The sequence below is a fragment of the Trichosurus vulpecula genome, chromosome 5 (genome assembly GCF_011100635.1).
Source record: "Trichosurus vulpecula isolate mTriVul1 chromosome 5, mTriVul1.pri, whole genome shotgun sequence".
In the NCBI taxonomy this organism is placed as follows: Eukaryota; Metazoa; Chordata; class Mammalia; order Diprotodontia; family Phalangeridae; genus Trichosurus; species Trichosurus vulpecula.
The window spans coordinates 64,143,300-64,169,682 of NC_050577.1; the positions used below are offsets into that span (position 1 = coordinate 64,143,300).

Genomic DNA, 26,383 nt, shown 5'->3' on the forward strand with positions numbered 1-26,383 from the left:
TTATATTTTGGAAGCATTTCAATTGAAAATCAAGCTGTTGACTTTTTCTATTACCTCAACTTCAGTATTTCAATAATATGTGATACAGGCAGCAAGGCATAGTGAGTGACTAGATCATTGGACTTGACATCAAGAAAGTCCCAGGTTCTAGTTCTGTCCCTGAAATTTCCTTTCTTTGTGATCTTCCATAAGTTGCTGATACTTCCCTGTGCCTTGGTTTCCTCATTGATAAAATGATAAAAAATTATAGCACTTCTGCATGCTGTTTTGAGGGTCAAAGGAGGTAATGTGTGGAAAGCTCTTTGCAAATTTCAAAGCACTCCAGAGATGTCAGCAATCATTTCATTACTGTAGGTATTCCCTCTCCCAAAGCATATTAGAACTCCTTCATGACTTAGTAGGTCCTTGAGTTGCCGTGACCAAAAAACTCATTACTCCATGCCCAACTTGGGGATGAGCCCATCCAAACAGTTAGGTTGGTTATTAGACTACAGATAAACAATCTGTGACTGGGCCCATATTCAAAACCTTCCTTCCTTGGAAAGACTTTCCACACCTTGCATTCTGCTAACATAGCCTGGGGGAGCCCAGATCACCTCTGCAAACAGTGGATGCATGAATAGGAAGTCTGTTCTTAGAGGATTTCATAGCACCAAACATCTGTTTTATCACCTCTGTTGATTTCATTTTCATCTTCTGTTTGGTTGGTTCCTAGCCTTCCGTTTTTAGTGGAAAGACTTGATCTAGGATCTTTGTGCTGTATTCAAGTGTCACACCACTACACCACCGATGGGAACAAACTGATGTTACTGTCCCTCTGACTCTCCCTTTCCAGGGCTTCTTCTTCTTTATAGGGCTGCACTGGCTCCCAAATTCGTGATCCCTAAATGAGCTCAACAGGTACACAAGCAGTGTCCACATGTTGCCCTTACCTGTATCCATCAAGCTTTTAACAAACTCTTGTAGCTGATTGGTCTGCATCTTATTAGAATGTACTCCCCTTAAGGGCAGGAACTAATTGTTTATGTTATTATATCTCCAGCTCCTGGCACACAGAAGGTATTTCACAAATGCTTGTTGACTTGGTTGATCTTCAAACAACAGGATCTAATAGTGCCCGATATCCAAGTTTTTCATCTATTCACAACACAGGCCCATTTGTTCTTCTCCATAGCTGTTTCTATGTCTTCTTAGCTCCAAACCTACCCATAATCCACATCAACATCATAAATCAATCAACAAACATTTATTTAGCATCTATCTTCATGTAAGAACAAGACTGCCATGGAAATTACTCCAATGCCTCATTATATCACAGAGGTTAACTTTGGGTTTTGATAGAGCACTGGAGGGTAAGCTCTAACAAGCCCTCTCAGGCTGAAAAGACTTCAAATACAGGGTAGTCATGGACGAAACATCTACCATAGTCCTCAGGGGCAAGACTAGCCCTGTACCTCTCCAATCTTTACCTAGGTTTGTTGTAGCTCACAAGTTTCTTTTGCTTTTAAATCTGAATTTTGACTGGTCTCAGAATTAATAGCTATATTGGGGAGGCATAAAAAGTAAGCTGAGTCTAGGTAAAAGTATTATGTCTGAACATGATGTTTATACCAAGCGCACAAATTTAATGAGTATAAAGAGTGAGTCATTCTGACTTCATCAGCATGCAGGGAAAGTTTCATCGTAATTCAGTAATCCTCCATTTGCAGCAACCTTGGCATCATATGAAAGGGGATCTGAGGCAAAGTAAAATCTCATTAAGGCAATGTTGGTTTATTCAAAATAAAGAGTAAATTGAACTGACTGATATGCCCCAGCTGATGACCTTTTGTTCTTTAACACAATTACTACATAAGTCCTGTTTGGGAGCTTCATTTTCCTGGTCTAGGAATCTCAACTGTATGGGGTTTTTACTGATTCTTTTTTTTTTTGAGGATATAGGTCCTGATTTGTGATTTCATTGGTGAGGAAACTTCCTGTACCAATGCAGATTGGTAACAGCTTATAGGCTTAAACAGTTGCATGTGGGAACTAAGAAGTCATATGACTTGTCCAGACTCATAGTTTATAGGCATCAGAAACTGAATTTGAACCCAAAGCATCCTGATTCCAAGACTAGCTCTCAATTTACTATGCCATGCCACTTCTGCCTTCATGTTAAATACTGAAAAAAGCAATTAATTAGTTAATTAAGATGATCAAATTATGTAGCTGTATCTTTCTTCCCCTCTAGTTTTAGATCCCAGGTACTATGTTATTGAGAATATTCCATAGGAAGAAAAATAAAGCCTATCTCCCCTGTACCAAATAGAACCATCCAAAGGTACAGCTAATTGCCTTAGAAGATGAGTTCCCTACATAAAAAAGAACTTTCTAACAATTAGAACCATCCAAAGGCAGGGTTAACTGCTTTGGAAGATGAGTTCTTTGGCCTTTGAGGTGTTCAAGCAGTAGCTGGATACCACTTAACGAGGATGCTGTTACATTCACGAACACATCCAGTTATTCCTGCCAGTTATCTATTTTGAGTACTAGAGAGTATGGCCTTCTAGGGAGCTGCTATCCATTTCTGAGGCCAGAAGAGGTAGGGAGAGATTTTAAAAACTCTAGGCCTACATCCTTGTACAAAAAAAGTAAGACTGCAGTACCTCTTATCTGCTTATGGGAGGTAGTTTTCCACTGAGAAAACTTTTTCAGCAATGGGCAATAGAATCGCTGGCAGGGTCAGTGGAGAGAGACAGCAGGAAGAGAGAAGACTGGGAACAGTTGTTGGACATTCTTCTGCCCATCAGAAAAAGAGGAAAGAATCTTTTGCTCCATTGTCCATCAGAAAGAAGAGAGAAGAGATTGGAGTCTAAAAAGCCTCTGTATTCTAGTCACGGGGAAGGAAAAAAGAGAGTCCAGGGCCAAGAGGAAAGGTTCAGAAGACCCTTTGCCTTAAAGTTCTTCCAACTCTTTCTATTCTGGGCAGGGTATATGTTAAAAGGGCCCCATGCTCAGTCTTTTCTCCTTGAAGATAGACTTCACCGTGCTGGCTCCATTTCAACCTCAAAGGGCCCAGTCTGAAAGTCTGTGGGTATCCCTTCTCAAGGGATGTTTTCAAGTCTGTTTTGAATCAAAGGGGTCCTACTCTATTAACATAGAAAGTTAGCCCTTCAGTCCCACCGCATGGCTCATGGAAAGGTCCTCGGACCTAATGCTCTGACTGTAACTGAATTTGGAAGGGTGTTATCATACCCCATGCCTGCGTTCGAAACAGCTAGAAGATGATTTGGGTGTCAGATGGTAACTTATGATGTTTCCATGGTTACCCAAGCAGGCAGGCTCCCAACAGTCAGAGGAATTTATGTTGTAGGGAAGAGTTAGGCAAGTTAATCTTCGAGGGTTCTCCCATTTTTGAGATTCTATAATTGTGGCTCCAAACGCTGGACATACTCCTTCCCTGTCTGAAACAAGATCTCCTGCATTAGCAATGTGTTTCTGTACTGCAGGTTTTATGGGACAAATACTTTTGAGAGAGCCATTCCTTCCCAAATTGTAACCTCAGAAGCATATTAAACTTCAGCCTTTTTCTAGGATAAGGGAATGTTTTGTAGTTATAGGGATCGTGGGATGAGAGATCTTGAGTTGGAAGGAAATTTTAAAGTCATCTAATGTAACTTTCTCATTTTATAAGTGAGGAAAATGAGACCTAGAGAGTTCAAGTGACTTTCCCAGAATCCCACAGGTGCTAAGTGGCATTAGGAGGAGGCTCATTATAGAATTTTGAACAGGAATGAATCCTGTTCATTTTATAGGTGAGAAAATTGGCCCCAGGAGATGTAAGGAGACTTGTCCAAAGCCATCCAATTAGGTAGTGGCAGAGATAAGACTAGAACTCAGATCTCTAGACACCCAATTCACTATTCCTTTTCCCATTAGACCAAGGTCTCCTGTAGTCTTTAGATGATACTATCTCTAGTGGACTATTGTCCTCCATAAAACATACTTGGAGAAGAAGAGAGGCTTGTACACAATCCATAAACTCTGCCTGCATTGCTGATAGTCTGTTTTAGAGAACGGAAAATGAACAGCAAGGGGAAGAAATGGTCAGGCTTGCCAAATCTTTCTATAATTTATGATAATAGGATCATAAATTCAAAACTGGAAGGGACCTTGGAGGCTGTTCCACCTCCTTCATTTTATAGGAGGTACTGGGGCCCAGAGAGTGTTTGACTTGCCGGAGATCACACAGGTAGAGTCAGGATTTAGCACAGACCTGAATTAAAGAAGGAGCTCACACCAGGCCTCCTCTTTCTGCCCCAGACCAGGCACAGCCTCCAGGAGGAGGCAAGTGTATTGCATCGCATCACCACAAGCAGCCTGGTAGCCTTCTTGCTTCTCTCCACCATTCCTCTGATGCCCAGCCCAGCTTCACACAGCACTTCCCTCAGGATGCTAATAGTTAGGATCATGCCAAGCCCCCTTGTGAGTCTGTGTGGCCAATGGGCGGGTCTGGGCATTTCATACTTTCGTTACTCAGAAGTTTCTTCTTGAGAGATAATCTGCTGAATGATATCAGGATCAGAATAATTAGAGATAGAAAGGCCCTAGCCTTTGAAGTAGGTTCCTATATCTGCCAATGCAGGTCCACTCTCAAATAAATTATTCACTATGGAATTCTCATACACTCTTTCTCCTTTCCCTTCCTTCCCCCTACCCTAGCTTCATACCTCCTTTCCCTTGCCTTCTCTTTCCCTCCCCTTTCTTTCTCTTCCTTTTGCCTTCTTTTACTTCCCTTCCCCCTTCTCTCTTTTTTTCTCTTCTCTTTTAGCTCTCTTCTACAGCAGGGTATTTATGTTTTTGTATTGGGGGCCTTAAATTTTTTCCTGGTATTTTAAAAACTAAAGTATTATGCATACTCTTTCCATTACATGTTTTACTACTGGGAGAAAAGATCTTGTCAGAAGGACTTCAAAGAGACTCCTAGCTTTGGCTAAGAATACAGGCTCTTGCCTTTTATTCCTGGGAAAACTGAGCATTTCAGAATCTTTTAAGTGCCAAGTGATGGCCAATATCAGGCATTATTAACATTTTTTTGAGTGAAAAGCCCTAGAGGAACTGGCTTTCTCATTAGGGGTTGCTCATATTATAAAATGTGAGCAATTGGGCAAAACTGGCCATTGGGAGGTATTAAAACTGTCAAGTCAACTAATGAAGGTGATAGTTATCCATGCATCTGAGGTTCCATCTCTGGGGCTTATTATTGTACAGTCTGTGCTATTGGTGCTGCCTAGTTGGAAAAAGTCATGTTAAACATTTAAATCTCTTTGGATGTTATGCCTGGGTCACTTCAGCAGGAGAGGCAGTACAATGTAATGGTAAGAGTGCTGTCTTTGAATCCCAACCCTGACTCCAAGCTGTGACCCTTCCCTCCCCTCCTGGCTGCACTCTTGACTCTCCCAGACTTTCTCTACAGTGCTCCAGAAACTTCTTCACCCTGAAAGCCTACTTCACCCCCGGACTTCACACATTGGAAGAGCCCCTCTTCACCTCCATGCCCCTCCCCAGGACCTCTCCCTGTGATTGCCTGGCTTCTCTCCAAACTTCTCTTTTTAGGGAGCCACAGGCCAGCCATGAGGTTATTCCTCTCCAGGATGACCTCCTGGCTCTCCTGAACTTTCTTTTCAATGTCCTCAGGCCTTCATTCCCAGCCCCAAGCCCCCAGTTATTCACTTCCCTCTTATGTATAGTCTTTCTCTATTCAAATTTAAACTCTTTGAGGGTGAAGACCATCTTTATTTCTGCCTGTATTTGTACTCCAACATCTTTGCCAAGAAAATCCAAAATGGGATCAAGAAGAGTCTGACAGGACTGAACAATAAATTGGTATTCCAGGAGTGGCGCTCCAAGCATTCGATAAATGCTTATTGGCTTGACTTGACTTTTCCATCCTTAGTTTCTTCACTTGTGAAATGGGAATAGTCACACTACTTCACAGGGCTCGTGTGTAAACTGAACATTATAAAATGCTTCTTGAGGACATAGCTCTGCTAACTCAAAGTGTAATGGAAAAGATAGTGAATGTAGAAACAGAAGACCTGAATTCTAGTGCTAGCTGCCATATTGAAATTTTTTTTCATTTTACCAATATTTTATTTGCTCTCCCTCACACATCCTCTCTGAGAGAGAGAGAGAGAGAGAGAGAGAGAGAGAGAGATGAACAAACATAAGCAAATTCCTACATTGGCCACGTCCAAAGGGATGTCTCATTCTGTGTATTCAGGCTCATCCTTCCCGCCCCGCACCCTTGTGTCAGGAGGCAGGTGGCATGCTTCACCATAAATCCTTTAGAATTGCAGTTGTTCAGAATTTTTAAGTCTTTCAACGTTGTTTATCTTTATGCTGTTGTTGTTATGGCATAGATTGTGCTGCTTCTTGAGCCAAAATTTCTCATTCAGTTCAGCAAACATTTATGAATCACCTACTACGTGTAAGACACTGTGCTAGGTACTTGGGCACTTAAAGAATAAAACAGACACTGTCCCTGACCTCAGGGAGCTTCTATGGATGGATAGAAAAAAGAAGTAGAATGCAAGGTAATCAATCAAAAATCATTTATTATGTGCTGCCAGTTCCTGCGAATATAAAGACAAAAAATATAACAATTCCTACCCTCATGGAGCATTCTAGTGGAGAGAGACATGTGTGTATACATACATATATATGTATGTGTGTGTATATACAGAATCAATATACATGCTCATATTTATGGAACAAAGACAAAATAAATGCAACCAGTCAGTCAGTAAACATTGATTAATCACCTGCTTTGTGCCAGGCATCATACTAAGCACGGAGGATACAAAAAGAGAAGAGTCCCTGCCCTCAACTAGCTCATAATTTAGTGAGAGACAACAAACAAAAATACATGTACAGTCTAGCAATATGCACGATAAACAGGAAATAATTACAACAAGGAAAGCATTAGAATTAAGAGTTGAGAAAAGCTTCCAGTAGAAGATGGGATTTTAGTTGGGACTTAAAGGAAGACACGGAAACCAGTAGATAAGGAGGGATGAAGAGGGAGGCATTCCAGGTATGGGCACGGTCAGAGAAAATGCCTAGAGCTCTAATAAAAGCTAACATGTACATAATACTCTAGGTTTTGTAAAACACTTTTCATATCATTTGATACAAGGTAATTGAGTGAAAAACAGTGATTTTGAAAATCTTGAGGAGTCACTTTCAGTTGGATGAGAATCATCTGTAAAATGGGAATGATGGCTCTGCACCCACAGAATTCTTACTGAGACAAGTTGAGTTAACATAGGCATAAGTGTTTGACGAACTACGAATTGCCAGATAGATAGACAGTAGCACAGTGCCTAGCATGTGGCAAGTGCTTAATATATATTTATTATCATATTATTATACATTTATTATTCATATATGTTTATTGACCAATTGATATCTGCATAAGGAAGATCTGTTTTAAGGTTACTAACAGGACCCCTGGGTTGCACTTCACTATGCTCAGGGGGCCAAAGGAGGTAATGCAGGTGACTCTGTTCACAGATCACAACAGAGAATCAGCAAAAGAATGCAGGACAAGGCTGGAATCCTTCTACAACTTACTAAAATTGTATGACCTTGGTCAAGTCATTTAATCAGTTTCCTCATACACTAAATAGAGAACTAATTCTTATAGTAAAAATCTCAAGATTGTTGTGACGGTTCTAGGAACTTAGATTTAGAAATGAAGAGACCTTAAAGTTCACCTAGTCCAGCCCTCACCAAAGAGGAAACTGAGACTCTAAAAGGTTAAGTTATTTATCCAAGATCACACAAGTAGCTAATGCTGGAGCTGAGATTTGAACCCCGGTCCTCTAACATCTAGCATTCATTCCATTACATCATGCATCTTCTGTATGGAAAACACTCTGTAAAACATTACTTGCTATTATTAATTTTAGTTTTCTTTTCCTGTGATCATTCCCCAGCCTCCCCTTTTGTTGTCCAAATCCAATCCTGTCCATTCTTCCAGGGCAGGTTCTTCTTCCTATTGTATTTTATCGTTGGTAACACACAGTAAACATTTAATTGTTCTTCAGTTGTTTCTCATCTGTTTTTCCCAACATCCTCTCCCCACCCATCAGCTCCTTTAGCAGGCAGAATTGATGACTTACCTTGGTTTCGTGGTTCCACCGACCCCAGGTCATATCTGTCATACTCCTGGATACAGAATGGATGCAATAAATAAATAAGTGATTAATTGATTATTTTCATATATAAAATATTAGCACATTTGACAATGGCAATCACAAGAAAGGCTGTCCTTTCTCTGAATGGAAAGGATGCTTTGGCAGTGAATGGAGATATAATTAGAGGACACTGAATTCTGTATGTGAGGAGATTTCTAACACATGATAATAAAAGGCACTGAGTTTTCAGAGTGAAAGTTTCAAACATGGGAATTATAGAAGGGAAAGAGCTGATGTTCATATTTTGAAGAGACTATGTATAAAGAGGAAAGAAGGCATTTGCTTCTTTCTAGGTCCTTTTTTTAAACATATGTCTGCTTCAGGCATGGATTTGGACAACAGAAATATTTAATTTTGATTTCTCTTCAAGGGTTAATTCTTTTTATTTCTTTAGTTTTAGCTATTTTTATTCTAGTTTTTTTAAGTTTTTTTTTTAACAGTAGGAAAGGAATGTCCATAAAACTTGTCCTTTTTTGTCTGCAATAGAATTTGTGAACTTGAGTACAGTTTAGAGACAGGCAGTGAGAAGAATGCCAAAGTGGTATCATTTCTTGGCTATTTGCCTTGTCCTGATGTATCTTTTTAGGGTCAGGGACAAAGACAAGGTATTCTCTTCCAAAAGTCCTTTTTTTCCTCAGTTTAATCTATTGTACCTCTTCAGAAATTAGGTAGTTCATTCAAAGGAAGGTGTAAAGCCATCTCAAACTGCCAGTTAAATCTTTACAGTCACTTTTCCTGACAAAATAGTATTCCTCTTCTAATGCTGGGGCCAAGTTCATACAACCCAAACAGATTTCAGAAAAAGGCATGATTTAGTCATATCTAGCTATTTGGTTCAAGCAGTAAACAATCATAGTCCAAGGACAAAGCAGCAATTGCATGGGTTATCTCAAGTATTGACCAGCCAGGAATTCCCCCACTCTGGGTTGGGATGCCAATCCAATTAAACATTTTCTAACCACTGGTGTGTACCACGAGAGCCTGTCTGGTGTAATGGATAGAGAGCAGAGCTTGGAGTTGGGAAGTCCTTCGTCCAGGATGCCTCTCATGCATAATGAATGACCCTGGCCACATCAGTTAACCTCACAGTGTTTCAGGCAATTCTCCAAGACTCTAAGTTATAGAGAGTAAATTGCTTGAGTAGAGTGTTTCCATGCAGGTAGTTTCCTGTATGGTGGGATTGAGGGGGTGGGGAAGAAGTACATGGCACTATGTGATGTGCTGAGAATACAGAGACAAAAATTGTCTCGCCCTCAAGGAGCTTACATCCTACACAGGGGATATATCATCTACATTTTCCTAGCTGAGTTGAGTTATCCATCTTACTCAGATCTTTCCATCTGCCAAGAATGGAAGCAGTCAGGTGCCATCTAGCCTTCTTTCCTTTAGGGAAAGGGAAATATACTACTATATTATTTTTCTTCTTGGAGCAATGTGAAGAAAGGGCCAGAGAGACCCTATCTGTAGCCAATTCAATTCAGTTAAACAGACATGACAGATGAAAATTTAGCACACTATTAAGTGTTGATATGCGTAGTAACATTTGCACTCTGTCCACCTGATCTTATTTCTTGTTTGTTCTTTGCAATATTCATGATGAGTCTATGAACTGAACTTGGTTTTGTTTGTGGGAAAACTTTAGGATTTGAGTTGGACTTCACTCATCATAAGTCAATGGATTTTGAATTTTTTTTTAAATAAGGGATAAGAAATGGACAAGTCATGTGTTCCTTTGGTACCCACATCATGCTAAGCTATCTAGAAGGAGGCACTGGGCACATTGGCTAGAACCCGTGTGGAGGTTTTATAGAAGCACGTGAACACAAATTATATGAGATGAGAAGGTATGAATGAATGAATGGGTTGCAGTTTCTATTGATGGAAGGAATACCCACATCTGTGAAATCACAAATTCACTCAATCAATGAAGAGCATCCAGTTCATGGAATATTTAACTGTAGCTTAGCCAGCACTGTTTGCATGTTGCTCATTTGTCTCATCTCTTTGACTGCTCTGGAGATTCCCAGAGGAGAGGGGTTAATATGTTCCATTTCTTCTATACCCTGTGTAGTAGTTTCTAGGTACTGAGTACTTTGAACTAGATTGAGTTCTATTGATCAGGCTCATGTGGGCAGCAGTTTGATTGATTCTTCCCATCCTTACCCAATCCCTGTGCAATAGACATCATTAAAATTGAGAATCAGTTCCAACATGGCTCTATCTGTTTGCGGGGCCTCTCTGTTGATTGACAAAGTGGGTAAGAGAAAGAATAGAGATTTTAAAAAATCTTAGGGGATTTCGGGCACCAAAACTAAATCCCTGCCCAACTGTGCCATCATTTTTCCCTCCTATAATACTACCTTACTGATTTTCAGAGTCATCTCAGTGAAAGACTTAGAAATAGAATGTTGCAGCTTAGCCGTAGAAGCGTCTTCCCTTCCCTGTTAAGGATATGTGTCTGTGCACATTTACGTCTACTGTTATAACACCTGTTAACAGTTGTTCAAGTCATAGGGAATGGAATTGCCATACATCTCTCCTATAATATGTCTTAGCCTCAGGTCCTTGTTAGAAATGAAATTTGTGCAGTAGAAGTACAGCAATAAAAATCCTAATGGCATACCCAGGGACAATATGTTTTTAAAAATAACTTTCATAGCAGTCACCTTGACCACACAAAGCCATTCAGATTTCTAAATTCAAAGTTTTTGATAGACTTTTCTCCTCCCAACCACAGCCCTAACCCTCTCCCCCTAAATTGATTTTCCAGATTGCCCAATCTTGATAGTATTGAAAACATTTACAAGTGTAATAATAGAATGCCATGCTTCCCCTTCCCTCCCTTTAATGTCTTTTGCAGACCAGAAGCCCAAAGCTTTCTCAAAGCCCTCAACCACCCAATTTGGGAGACCAGGCTGAGCATCTGTCAGAGGCATCTGCTGATTCTTTGGAAGCCATGTCAGAGGGAGAGTCACCGACTCCTTTTTCCAGAGGGAGCCGTACACGGGCAAGCCTTCCAGTGGTGAGGTCAACCAACCAGACAAAGGAGAGATCTCTGGGTAAGTGTCAGAAATGAGCTTATGTATTCTGTGTTTTTCTTTACCTGTGTGTATTTTGTATTTTTTTTCTTTTGAGCACATGAAGGGCAGTATGGCCTGTTTATTTAAGGGAGCTTTGAAAGGCAAAGCCATTGAAAAGGTTGAATCAATATTAATCTAAAATTGATCTTGATTTGTTAAAAACATACGCTACAGACAAATGTAGTGTTCTTTCCCTCAATTTAATCTCAATTTGTTCAAGTTAAGCAGCAAATGGCTGAAGCTTCCAATCAAGGATGCACATTGCATTCATTTTTCTTCATCAGTGTTATTTGCTAGATGTGGGTCATCCGGGATTCTGGGGGGTTTCAGGTTTTGGTGAGTTATTTGCTCACCTCCTCAAGACTAGACTATACTGGCTACCCCATCATTACACCATGAGAATAATGGTAATGATGATAACCTATAATGATATAGTGCTTTAGGGTTTGCAAACTGAGAGGCAGGTAGAACAGTCCAAGTATTATTGCTTCCAGGAAATTAAAGCTCAGAAACATTTAATGACTTGTATGTAGTTACATAGCTGTTAAGTGTCAAAGCTACAATTTGAACTCGGGTCTCTCTGGCCTCAGAGTCCAATGCCCTTAGCCTAGGATATTGTCATGTTTGTCCTTTGTTTTCAAAGAGGACCATGACATCAGGGATGACGTGCCTTGCGGTTGACTAGGTTATGTTCATAGAGCTGATGAAGGGATAGTGTGAACTAGAAATCTCTAAGGTCAATCACCATTCTCTTCACTGCCTGTCTCTTAAACCACACTGAAGTCCATGAATTCTACTATAGCATCCTCATTGTAAAAACTGAGCCATCTTTTTCAGAGTGGCCTCCGACAGAAAAGTTAATGATTAGACTGTGAGGAGGTTATTCTTTTGCATTTCCAGATGACGCTTATTTATATTGAGTCATGAGGAATGTATTATCTTCTCCCCTTCAAAAGATAGCCATTTAAGAAAGGGTTGAAACCATTAATCCAGTCTTTGTCTATGAACTTTCTCCTTCCTGGACTGTGGGATTTGCCAAGTAAGATGCTTCTTTTCCTTCCTTTTCCACAGACTAATCTGCCTAGTACAACATTACTTGAATAGACGGAGATTGATTCTAATCATTCAGCTAGTTCTTTCCCTCTTTTCTCGTCTTTTTCATTCTTTTTTATATTTTCCATCACTTTTTTGCTTTATTTTCCCTTCTTTCCTTTTATTTCTATTTTTATTCTTCACTTCTGTGTTTCATTCATTCTTTCCTTTTTCTTTTAGTTTTTTTTTTTATTTTCCCTTCCTTTTTTATTTTCTCCTTCCCGGATAGGGGATGCAAGCATAATTCTTCTTTACCCTGTTTTTCCTGTGTTCCACAGGGCTAATCTGCCTAACCCAGGATTACTTGAGCAGAAATTGTATGTTGCAGTGGGGTGACATTTGAAAGAGAGAGGACATAAGAAAAGGTTTAATTAATCAGAAAGGCTCAAAGAATTGACCATCGCTGATGACAATAGAGGATAGGCCAATATTCTAAAGTGTAATAAATTCTTTGCTTAAGGGAGAAGTGTTATGATGAACTATAGGAATATATCTAGGTCCTGGACAACCATAGCATATAGATTGGCTGTAAATATCATTCGATACTGAGTGGAGTTGACTGTGCTAAAGAGCCTGCATTATGTGGTTATTGACAATGCCAATAATGCTGTGTTCAATATTTGGGGGTCTGTCATTCGTGTGTGGATACTCTCTAAACCTATAGAAATCACAGCCTCTCAGTGAATTAATTAATGGCTTTTGAAAGTTGCTGTTGCCTAAAAAATGTATCACTTTGAAGCTAACCAGTCTCATCACTAGTTGATGGTGAAGCTTCCTGTATTTCACTAGTGTTATGACAACACAGAGCATCATTGGGTTCCTATTCAAAGGCCTTCTTCTCAATCGATCAATAAGCTTTTATTAAGCATCTGCTAGGTACCAGGTACCATGCTAAGTACTAGGAATATGAAGACAAACATTGAAACAGTCCCTGCTTTCTAGAAATTCATATTCTTTTAGGGGAAATAACATGTGCGCATAGTAGTAAACATAATATAGGAAAAATAAATGAAAATTTGGAGGAACAGAAACAACTAGAAGCATTATAAGAAGGCTTCTGTAATAGATTGCTCTTGAGTTAAGCTTTGAAGGAAAGCTACATATTCTAAGAGATGTAGGGGAGGAGCAAGTGCTTTCCACACATGGGGGAGGCTGGAAACAATATCCTATTTGGTTAGGACATGAAGTGTAATAAGCCTGAAAGGTAGATAATAACAAGATTGTGATGGCCACAAAGAGGCTGTATTTTATCCTGGAAGTAATAAAGTACTGTTGGAGCTTCTGAATGAGAAGAAAGACATGGTTAGACCCTTAGTAATATCACTTTGGCCATCTGTGTGGAGGATGCAACAGAACGGGAAGTGGCCAGAGCTAGAGAGACCAATTAGGAGGGTATTGCAGTTGTCTACATGAGAAGGGATAGGAGCCAGATCTAGGGTAGTAACAGTGTGAGTGGAGACTGGGGGACAGAATCAAGAGATTGGGAGGCCAAGTCAATAAACTTGGCAAACTTGGCTACGGAGAGTCAGAAAGAGTGAAGAGTCAGAGGTGACTCGAAGGTGGCAAACCTAGATTGGAAGGATAGTGGTGCCTGTGACAGAAATAGAGAAGTGAAGAAGAGCAGTAGATTTCAGGAAAAAATAGCTTGATTTTGAACATGTTGAGTTTGAGATGCCTGTGGGTTAGCTGGTTGGAAATATCCAATAGGCCATTAGTGACATGAAAGTAGAGCTCAGGAGAGAAAAGTCTGGGGATGTATACACATACAAAACATACACACACACATACATACATACATATACACATGTGTGTATGCATACATGTGTGTGCAGAGTGCTTTAAATTCATTTATGCTATGTTGAAAATTCTTTACTCCCTGGTCCATTAAATAAATTTAAAAATCAAAAATCAAAAGAACAAAATTTTAAAATTAAGTAGTCTAGGATTAACATTGTTAATATACATGTGTCTTAGTCATCTGTACAGTAATCATAATTCCATGGGAGCTGATGAAATCATAGAAAGAGAAAGGAATATATAGTACAGAGAAATGAAATGGGTCCAGGAAAGATCCATGGGGGATAGCCACTATTAGAGAGTGAAACATGAATAAGATTGAGCAAAAGGAAACGGAGGAGTAGTCAGACAGGAGTGTCATGTCAGAAAACCCAGAGAGGAAAGAATTTTCAATGAGAAAAGGTAATCAACATTGTTAAGTACTGTAGAAAAGAATAATGCCTGGAAACATTCCATTGGCTTTGGCATTTAAGAGATCATGGGCAACTTTGAAGAGAGCATTTTCAGTTGAATTTAAGGCAAGATGAGTGAGGGAAAAGGAAGTAGAGACAATGAGTGTAAATTGCTTTTTCTAAGAGTTTGGCTAAAGGGAGGAATGATATAGGATAACTTGAGGGGATGGTAGGGTCAAATGAAGGTTTTTGTTTAAAGATGGGAGAGACTTGGGCATATTTATGAGCATCAGGAAAAGAGCCAAGAGAGATTGAAGATTAGAGAGAAGGGAGAAGATTGTGGGACAATCTGCCAGAGTAACCATTATGGGATGGGATCAAAGTTATAAGTAGAGGCCTTCCTTAGCCTTGTCAAAGAGAAAGGCCACCACTCTATCAAAGACTGGAATAAATGGGAAAATGCAGAATGGCAAAAAGAGGATTAAGGAGGGGTCTCATGTAGGATGTGGCAATTGAGCTCAGCTTTGATGGAAGCTAAAGACACTAAGAAATAGAGGTGAAGAAGAATAAGGGCATTCGCAACATGGGAGATAACCACCATATTCTAAACAAGAAACAGTAAATAATTCAGTTTGCCTGGAGCATAAAATATTTCATAAGTCTAGAAGGTAGCTTGAGGGCAGGATGTGAAGAGCCTCCAGTACCACAGTTGGTATGGCATGTTAGGTGGAACTTACCAAAACTCACACCCTAGTGGAAAAGCCTTCCAGTACCTCCATACCAAGACAAGGCATCAAAGGAAGACTTTGGTAGAGAAAATCCATCATTCTGAGATTCATTTTTGATTAAAATTAAGAATAATTTAATAATATTCACCCATTTAGAGGGTATTTTTCCTAATCTCAAATTCTTATGTGATTTGCTTGATAAATATTTTTCTTACTAGTCACTTAATGAATTGTTGATTTCAAATTGCTGTAAACTATCACTGTCACTTTTTTTCCCTGCCAGTTTAAAATGTATTATTGATCTATGCCTCTTTTCATGCAGTTAATAGTTTAAACTGAAATTAGATTTTTGGGACACTCTGTATATATGCATACAATGCCTATACGTTGTATAATTGTGAACATTTATTCAAAATACATTTAACTTTTCTCAAGTTGATACCAACATTATACCTTCATGACACTTTTAACTTTCCAAAGTACTTTTACATCTATTCTCACAATAACACTAGACTAGTAAAATAGGCATTCTTATGCCTATTTTAAAGATTTGAAGCCCAAAATAGCGAGGGAACTAACCTAGGGTCACAAGAAGGAGAATTAGAGAGGTGGAAGGGATTCCAGCAGCCATCCACCACTACCCTTACCCCAAAAAAGTATCTGCAGTACGATATACCCAACAAGTAGGCCAGTCTGTGCTTACATATTTCCACTGAGAAAGGACCCACTCTTTCCCAAGGCAGCCTCTTCCATTTTGGGGTAAATTATCCTTCCATGTATCCTTCCATGTCCTAATTTTCCCCTTGGATCTTTCCACTCTTTACTTCCTGTTGTGCCTTCTAGGGCCAATCAAAATGTCTCTTCCATTTTATAAGCAGAATAAGCTGCCTTCTTCCATATTACAGCCCTTCAGGTTCTAAACTATTATCGTGTCCCTCCTTGAGCTTTCTCTTCTCAAGGCAAAATCTGCCATTCCTGAACAGACGGGGGATTAAGTCACACAGTCCCAAGTCCTGACAGACCTAGTGCCTTCTATGAAATCAGAGAGCCCATAACTCAGCAGTATAACCTAGATTGAAGACAGTGCCTGCTGCAGAAGGCAAGGAGGTAGAAGGAAATGGGGGAGCTACAGGTTGGAAGGAAGGAAGGAAGAAAAAAAGAAAGAAAGAAAGAGAGGAAGGAAGAAGAAAAAAAAGAAAATGAGAAAAAATACCTCTCCTCCTACCATATCTGTGTAACCCTGGAATTTGTTTTATAAGGTACACTTTGTGTCAGATAGAGGTGTTTTCTACCCTCTAAAACCAGCTGGCAGCACAGGGTTGATTTTAGGAACAAAGCCATAGGGCAGAGAGACTCCACAAGGAGATGGAAGAGCTTAGAAAAGCAATTGCTGAACCTGGCCATTTTTTCTCACAGAGGTAGATGAGGTTGACTCCATTGGTGCCTACAGTATTAGCAGCTACAGAAACCTGGGTATAAGACCCAAACCATGCCAGGCTTGCCAACTAGTTGCAGGTATTTGTTTCTTTTTTGGTTGTCTGAAGTGCTTTATAGCTCAGAGGATTTTTTCAGAAAAAAATAGTTATAAAGATTCCTCCAAAGTCATCAGAGACTCAGTGGCCAGCAAGACATCAGTCTATCACTTCCTGTGGTTGTTTTCTCCTGTCAACAGAGTCTCCTCCTCTGGTGGCTTTCTGTGACCCTGTCCACTTTTCCATATGTGAGCCTACCTGGTGTTATTACACCAAGCAGGATAGGAAAATAGGAGTCACCCAAAACCAATCCCAAATCTCACCTCTGCAGACGGTCGCTTCAACTTGTTTTTAAGAAAATCCTTCTAAGCACAGCTATATTTAACATGCAGAGACTCTTGCTCAGTGGGAATGAGTGCTATCCAGAAAGCCTCCAGGGCACAGGAACAGCTCAATTTCAATGTGGTTCAGTGGCCCCCTACTTCCCCAAAAATGTAGACATGAATTGATTGCGCATTAGAGACTACAGAATAGAGCTTTACAGAGATTTAACCTCCTAGAAACCTACTGTTAGCTCAGTTTGGAAGTTCAAAATGCCTTTTGTAGTCTGTACAGTATAATTTTATCCTTATCCAAAGAATCTTAATGATGTACCCACATAACCCAGGCACCCCAGTAGAGAATGTCAGAAACCATCCGTTCCACTTGATACGCACAGACAACAGTCCTATAATGAAGCCGAGAGGGAGAAAGAAGCTAAGGACACTGGAAGGCTGTTTGCTTGCTGGGTTTGTCTCTCTGACATTTCTTGCTAACAACCTGAACTCAGCCTGAGTATAGGAAGGAGGTGAAGAGGGGAATGCTTGGAATGTTATGGCATGGGAGGGGCAATTCCCCTTCTTTTCTGGAGGCCTTAAAACTTGCCATAATTCATACCCAGACACCAAACACAGATTCCTTATACTGGAGAGATAATTTAGTTCTCTAGACAGGATTGTATAAATTAACCCTGGTAAATAGCTCACGTTAATATAGAACTTTAAAGGGTACAGTGTGATTTACTTTCATTATCTAATTTGGTCTTCGTAACAGCCCTGTAAGGTAAGTATCATAGGTAGTTATACACCATTTTACAGAGGCTCAGAAAGTTTAAATGACTTGCAAAGGCAAGGTCCTGACTCCATATTCACCACTATTTCTGTCACACCAAGCTGCCGTAACAGAATCCTTTTTAAAAATGGATTTTACTTTATTTTTCTATGAACCAGTATTTATTTTTCCCTATTCTCACCCTACACACACAAACACCCAGTCAGGAAAAAAATAGGAAAGCAAAACTTTGTCACCAATAAGCATAAGCAAGCAAAACCAATTCCCGTATTGGCCGTGTCCAAGATTGTATATTTCATTGTGTATATTAGCCCATCACCTCTTTAGAAGGTAGGTAGCATTCTTCACCATTGATATTTTGGAATCTCAGTTGGCCATTGAGTTGATTTAAAGTTCTTAGTCTTCTGAAATTGTTCATTTCTACAATATTGTTAGAGTGTAACTTCATAGTATATAACTATAGGATAGTATAATTTAACTGCCTTGCTTCTGCTCGCTTTACTCAATACCACTTCATACAAGTCTTCTCAGGTTTTTCTGAAACGCTTCCCTTCCTCCTTTCTTGTGGCTTAATTTGTTGTTGTTGAGTTGTATCTGACTCTCAATAACCCTATTTGGATTTGTTTTTGTTTTTGTTTTTTGCAAAGATCCTGGAATGATTTGCCATTTTCTTCTCTAGCTCATTTTACAGTAGAGGAACTGAGGCAAACAGAATTTAGTGACTTGCCCAGGGTCATACAACTAGTAAGTGTCTGAGATCTGATTTGAACTCAGGAAGATGAGTCTTCCTGATTCCAAGCCTAGCACTCTATGCACTATGGCACCACCCAGCTGCCCTGTGGCACAATAATAGTCTTCTATTACTTTAATATACCATAATCTCTCCGGCCATTCCCTAACTGATGAGTACCTACTTAGTTTTCAGTTCTATTCCATTACAAAAAACGCTGCTATAAATATTTCTGCATTTTTAGCGCTTTTCCTCATTCTTTGATGTCATTGTGCTAGCACTTGAGTCAAAGGGTATGTACAGTTTAGAAACATTTTGGCCATAGTTCTAAATTGCTTTCCAGAATGGCTCGACTAATCCATAGCTCCACCAACAATGCCTCAGTCAGATCTTCTGTAAATTCATATTATGTAAATTTGGCTTTATGTAAAGAATTCTGAAAGAAATACACATTCCAAAAAAAAAACATATTAGCTTTACTATGTTCTCTCTCTCTGCTCCTGTCCCACACTAAGCATTCCTGGCCTCCTGTGCCCCCTCCCCACCAGGATAAAAAAACCTAAATAACAACTAAAAAAAGCCCTCCAAGTGAAAGCAGAAAAATGGAAGCCCCCTCCCCTACCCTGGGCATTCCTCCTCCTCCATGTGTCCTTGAACCATCCATGGGAGACTTACCTTTTCCTGCCTTCTTCCCTCCTTTTCTTCCCAATGTCCATAAAAATTGCTTTACTAGAGGTCTACAGAACAATCCACTTGTGTAAAGCAAGAACTGTCTGTGTACCATTTCCCCTACATCTCAACACTTGTCTTTTTCCTTTTTTTTTTGTCAAATTCGTCCATCTGATGGGTGTGAGAGCTTTAATTTGCATTTCTCTAATTATCAATGATTCGTAACATGTTTTCATGTGTCTATAGGAAGCTCGGATTATACAGCTGTAGCCAGCTTAGATTCGTAGGTAGGTACTTGAATGAGTGACTACATGAATGAATGATGATTTATTAAGTACTAACTATGTGATAAGCTCTTGGAATACAAAGCGATACGTAGAAGTACTCTCAAGGAGCTCGCACTCTAATTAGGCTCTAAATCCGACACATATAAGTGTTCAGCTGCAGAGTGGGTTGAAGGGCCTAGAAGTTCTAATGGTGTAGCAGTAGGTTCAATGGTGAGGCCAAGGGGTGCTCAAGGTTCACCCGCATGTCCATTAGCAGTGCCCTGGAACCCGGAGAGCAAAGGGGAGGGGCATATGGTGACCCCTGAGGACCTCAGGATGCCGTGGCGGGACAGACACCAGAGCTTTGTCTTCTAGGATTGTAGCTGGTGACTCTTACTGACGTAGGCAGCCACGTCTGCTCTGCACTTGATGAATACCTGTTGAGTTGAATTGAATCTAGATATCATACTAAGCCACCGAGAATCCTTCCTTGGAGTTTTACAAGTGTGGAAAGCAGGAGAAAGGATGTGTGGAAGGGGACCGTTAGGTAGCATTGCCAAATTTTAGTGATCCATCATCTCCCAAGTCTTATAAACTAATGATGATGATGATAATGATAATCATAGCTAGCATTTACATAGCGCTTTAAATTTACAAATAACTCGTGATCCTCACAGCAACTCTGTGAGGTAAGTGTGATTATTTCCATTTTATAGATGAGGAAACTGAGGCAAACAGGGTTAAGTGACCTGCCCAGGATCACATGGCTAGGTGAGTGTCTGAGGGAAATCAGGTCTCCCTGACTCTGGGTCCAGCGTTCTATCCACTGCACTTCCTAGTTGCCACATCTTGAACATTTCTGGGGCTTTTTTTTCTACCATCTAAGTCAAATTTTTTGATGTGGTTTACATCAATTCCTTCTCCATCCTCAATAGTATTTAAGAACACAGTGAAAAGCAAATTAGAACATTTTTTTCCCAGTAAAATTTGAGTTTATAATCTCAGTGGAAGAAATGGTCTTCTGATACCAGGTTTAGGACCTTAGTGATACAATAATAATAAATTTACCTTAATAAGACATCTGTTCCAAATGCGGCACTTGGTATGGAAGGGTATCCAGATGTTCAGCAGTTAGCCTTTGAGAGAACCATACCTACACATTTTTTCCCACCATTGTTTGCCCTCTCAAGGGTCTGAAGAGGAAGGCCATAGGAAGAGGATATCAGCATCCTTGTTCCTGTCAGATTCTTTCGTTGCAAGTTTTCTGATTGAAAATTTTCCTATTAGTAAATTTTGGATTGGAATAAGGCTTTGGTCATATGCCCTGGTAGGTCAAAGGACCTGATTTCTCTTTTCTGTGAGGAACTGACTCCCAGATACCTCCAGAAAGAAAGGACATAAAAAATGTGCTAAAACTTCCACAAGAGTAGATAGGGGTGTTTTTGTAATCTAGAAGGCATGACATTTGATCTGTGTGAAGCTAGCTGTTGCCAATAAAAGATTCCAGCCTTTCTTTCTCTCTGAAGCTGCCTAGGGACAGCTCATAAGAGCAGAATTGGTTAAGGAACCTGGCCTGGTGTGACTCAATACCACGGAGTGGACTGTTAACTGGTAAGAGAATGAAATGCCTCTAGGGGGCAGAGCAGGACAGCTCTTTCATGTCTGATTAACTTGGGTGGCTATTTTCCTGAGGACGGTCTAGTACCTTGGGCTGTATTCCAAGATGCTGACGGTCCAACATACCTTCCAGAAACTGGGCAGTGGTGATGATATGTCAAAAGGGACAGCTGTGTTCTTGGTAACACCTACCGAATTCCTCTTGCCCCATGGTGTAATTGTTAGAGCAAGGAACTTAAGAGTCAGGAAGAGGCTTGGATTCAAACCCCACCTTTAATACTTACCAATTTTGTGATCAGGAACAAAACAATTTTTCTTCATGAGCCTCAGTTTTCTCATCTGAAAAAACTGAGATTTTGTTGAGTCTCTTCGATCACGTCTGACTCTTCTTCGTGACCCCATTTGGGGTTTTCTTGGAAGAGATACTGGAATGGTTTGCCATTTCCTTCTCCAACTCATATTACGTGTGAGGAACTGAAGCAAACAGGGTTAAGTGACTTGCCCAGGTTCATACAGTCAGTAAGTATCTAAGGCTGGATGTGAACTCATAAAGATGAGTCTTCCTGATTCCAAGCCCAGTGTTCTGTCCACTGTGCCACCTAGCTGCCCTGCTGCCCTCCTTCCCCCCCCCCCACCAAAATGAGATAGTAATGAATATAATACCTATCTCACACAGTTATTGTGAGGAACCAATGGGGTATTGTTTGTTTAAAAGTGCTTTGTAAACTTTATTTAACATTACATAAATGGTCACTGTGATGATAGCAATAATGATGTCAACAGTCATGGGATCCTGAAATTAAGGCAGTCATAAAGAGGATATTCCAATACACTGTGTGGTGCCACAGCCCTGGGATAAGGGAGTGGGGCCACTTTCCCAAAGGACCTTATCTATGTCCTACCATGCAGCTCTGATTGCAAACAGACAGAGACCTGCCTGAACGGCATTCTTGACCAGCTCTACCTTCCTAGGGTTCTCTAGCCTTCAGGCACCCTGTAGGGGAAAGACCAGTTTCAGGTGACTAGAATAGGCAATGGATTCTAGCTGTCTGCCTTTCCAACTGTCCACCCCTTCTCCGAGTCATCATCTACATAGATATTCTGTATTTCTTTAATAATAAGAATATGGTTTGGTCCAGAAATCAAAATAAGGAAAAAGCACAGTGTGAAAAGGGAACTAAGAAGGTCCCTGAGACTTGACTGTGTCTTTCTGGGCTGCTTCTGATCTGCTCTGGAAGGCATTCTCCCTATAAATCCTTCTTCTTCCTCTGCCTTATGCACATTGGATTACTGGTCACCCCTTTGGAATGTGAAATGAGATTTCTTTTTGTACTGCAGGTGGGGTTGCTGAATTAAACAACTGGGGTAGGAGGGCTTGGATTTTCCAGCACCATTTCAGAAAAAACTAATCCTCCTTCCGAGAAGAAATATCTCTGTACCTCTCAAGTGCATCCTTGATGCCAAATTTTAATACCTGGAGCCATGGAGCAGCATAGAGATCAGAAGCTCCCGAACCCCACCAACTGCTTCTGAGGTAACCAGGAAGGAAGGAAGGAAGGAAGGAGGGAGGGAGGGAGGGAGGGAAAGAGAGAGAGAGAGAGAGAGAGAGAGAGAGAGAGAGAACCCCTCTCACAGTGGCAGAACGCCAACTCTCCAGTGATAGTCCCCCTACACCAATGGACACCTTTCAGCACCTCTAGTAGTGAGGCCATTTAAATCCAGTGGGATTTCACCAACTCAGATCCTATGCAGGGTGTCTTAGCTAAGGCAAAAGGAAGGAGACACCAAGCAATGTCTCAGCCGTTTACAAGGGGAAAGGATTCTGTTTATCATTTTTTCAATTTCTTTGTCTCTGCCCCGGGTGTCCTCCTGGAAACTGATTGACTGAAAATGGCTGCCTTTGGAAAAGCATGATTCATTGCACACCCATAAATTTATCATTTGAAGGTTTGTTGCCAAGTTAATTAGTTCTAAAAATAATTCTCCCTTAAAATTTAATCTTTTATGTTCTTCTGATTTTTGCCACGGTTCCCACCTATTCCTTGGCATGGTCCTGTTTAAGCTAATATGTGCAGGGGTGGAAATAAAAATGTTAAGATCAGCACCTGACCTTGGAGTCCACACCCAGAAGGAATGTTTCCTTTCCCTCCTCGTTCTGGCAGGGGATGCAAGGGGCTGGGAGCCGACATCAGAATCCGGCCTTGGCTAAATTCTTCATGGAAAAAACTATTACATTGGGGCCCCAGAAAGGTAAAAGCTCTGTAAGGTGATAGCATCAAGTATCTTTCCAGGCTGAAGGGAGATAAAGGTCACCTTTAGTCCATCTTCCTAAACAGATTCCCCACCGGTTAGCTGCAAGATGCTGCTTTGGTTCTCTGGCTTCAAAAATAGTAGCTAAACTTTATAGAGGGCTCGAGGGTATACAAAGCAGTCTTCTCACAACAACCCTATGAGGCAGGTAGTAGAGTTCCCATTTTACAGGTTAGGAAACTGAGACACAGAGCAGTTAAGTGATAGACATTGCAGACTTAAAGAAGTGTTTAAACGGAGGCTCCTGGACACCCAAGAAGAACAGAAAGAATCGTGGAAATGGTACATGGTCCTGGTTTAGTTGAAAGTAATGTTAACAAAGGAGTTTTCTGGCACAGCACCTCCCAAGCTTGCCTCTTATCCTCCTCCACCCCAGCCCTATGACAGAACAGTTACACCAGGTTGTACAACTCCTAAGTGTGAGGATCCATTTCAAACCCACATCTTCTGAATCCAAGGTCACACTGCTCTCTGTGGTAGAACACACAGCCTCAGTAGATCAGGAAATTCAATTCAGCAGGCATTGACTAGGCACCTGTGCTGTGCAAAGTATTACATTAACCATAGACCCTGACCTGCGTTCTAGTAGGCAAGATAATACTGAGATACACATAAACATAGCACAAATAAGAATGCAATGAGTGCATAGAAAGATATCAACCAAGTCCCTGGGAAAGATCTGAAGAGAGGGAGAGTGCACTCTTTGCTGGGAGGATCAGGGGAGGCTTTGTGAAGGACAGGGTGCCTTAGCTCAGCAGCACTTAGCACAGTGCCTGACACATAGTAGGTATTTAGTAAATGTAGCTGGCTTTTGAAGGATGGGAATGATTCAACAGATGGCAGTGAGGAGAACAGAGCTGTATATTTCAGACCTGGGAGATAGCATAAATATAGATATCGAGGCAGAAAAAGTCAGGGAGGAACATGTTACCCAATCCTTGTCTCCTCTTCTTCTCCTAACTGCCTCCGTGGAACACATGCAGAAAGAAGCATGTGTTCTACTGAGGCCCTAAAGGCTGGGCATTAAATATTATGGCTTAGGATGTTTGTTGAGGACATCCATGACCTTCCACATGTTCCTTGGTGCTTCTGTCAACAGTGACTAGTTGGCCTGGATAGACCAAGGAAGTTATCCCCTGTGACATTTCATATATTCATGTCATGGATAGGAAATGCCTCTCAGTCATGAAGAAATTCCACCTCTGACACGTCTTGGCTGTGTGGCTCTGGGCAAGTCACTTAAATCTTCTGTCCCCTAGGCAAGGCAAGTCAGCAAGTATTTATTAAGCCCTTACTGTGTGCCAAGTTCATCTAAGGAAATGAAAGGCAAATACAGTCCTTACCCTCAAGAGGCAACATGCAAACCACCATATACAAACAAAATAAATATAGGCTACATTAGACACGATCAAGAGAGAGAAGGCACTAGCCACTAGCATTAACCAGTACTTAGAAAGGGTTTTTGTGGAAGCCAGGATTTTAGCTGAGTTTTGAAGGAGCTGGGGAAGCCAGTTGGAGGTGGAGACAAGGAGAGAGAGCTTGCCATTCTAGGTGTGGGGGCCGACCTGGTGACAACCTGCTTTGGTGGAAGGTGTTTCTTCATCAGTAATGCAGTCACAGGTCTAGTTCCAATCCTTATGTTACTCCTAACTTGAAACATCCTCACAGAGACCCCAGGACTAGGATCCCTCCCCCAGCCTTCCTTATAGAGAAACAATGAAGAGTCAGTCCTTTGTTATGCTTCCATAGCAGAACAAGTTCTAGGCCCCATCTGAGGCCCATTAGTTAGTTTTGTGAAAACACAGCCTTATATCAGGCAAAACCACATTAGGGGGGCAGTTAGCTCCACGGGCATGATGTCACGGTTGTGATAAACGGGGTGATTGGAAGTGCCGGTGGGGTTTGGAACCTCCGATCCCTGCCTTTTGGCACTGTTGTGAGGATCAAGTGAGACAGTCTTTATGAAGCCATTCGCAAATTGTAGAGTGTTCTGTCCATGCCAGCTATTGGGCAGCAACCCTGCATGTATCAAGGATGAGAAAGCGGCGTCATCTGGGCTCTGCAATATGAACTGGGAAGCATGCTGCCTTCCGTTTTCTTTTTTCTAGGCAAGTGAGTTATTCTCTTTCCTCGTGTAGCCTGGACATCAGAACTCGGCCTGTGGGATTTGCTCTGGGTTTTAAATTACTTTCATCTTGATCTCCTTGCACAATGCTGCTGTTTGGTTTTTCTGAATTGTAGGGGAAGCTTAAATTGAGGTAGCAATGATTAAAGTCTTTCCATTCTCAGCTGGCAACTCTCAGAACCCACCCCCAAATTTGGTAAATAAAACGCAGAATGCCTGGGGTCTCATAGACTTAACTTGATCCCTTTAAGATCAGGGGAAAAAATGACTGCTGCATTTATAAAATTTCATCTTGAATCCTAACAAGCCTTTAAAAACATGCTGCCATCAACTTTTTCCTTTTTAATTTTTGGAGTGCTAATTGGCCCTCAGATATCAGTGCCTAAATGTCTCCCTGCCCCATTGCAGACTAGAAATGACAAAACTAAACTCATTTCTTCCTCCTTCTCTACTTTTCCTTCCCTTCCCACTTCTCAAATTATCTACCACTCATTAGTGATCTATCCATTTATTTAGAAGCCCACTGTCTGGCATTGGCCTCCGTACCATGAAGATACAGGTAAAGAATGTGGTTCTTCTCTTTAAATGGCTTTCAATCTCATCGGAGATGAAAAGTACAAAGGAGCTAGAAAATATAAGTGAGTGAAATGGAATCCCATGCAAATTTTTAGTACGTGTAAACAAGGAAGTAGGATGAGATTAGTTTGGTCAGGAAAGGCTTCTGGGAGATGGATATTTATCCAACTTGTCAA

The 26,383-nt window shown here is 40.8% G+C and overlaps 1 protein-coding gene across 4 annotated transcripts in view; it reads left to right on the forward strand.

Moving 5' to 3' along the window:
* KIAA1217 (KIAA1217 ortholog) overlaps positions 1–26,383 on the forward strand; it is a 392,388-nt gene that overhangs the window by 196,833 nt on the left and 169,172 nt on the right. For all 4 annotated transcript variants that reach the window (XM_036761523.1, XM_036761529.1, XM_036761524.1 and 1 more), the window contains exon 3: positions 11,104–11,302. In XM_036761523.1, coding sequence (XP_036617418.1) covers positions 11,104–11,302 — 199 coding nt within the window. The remainder of the gene's footprint in view (positions 1–11,103; positions 11,303–26,383) is intronic.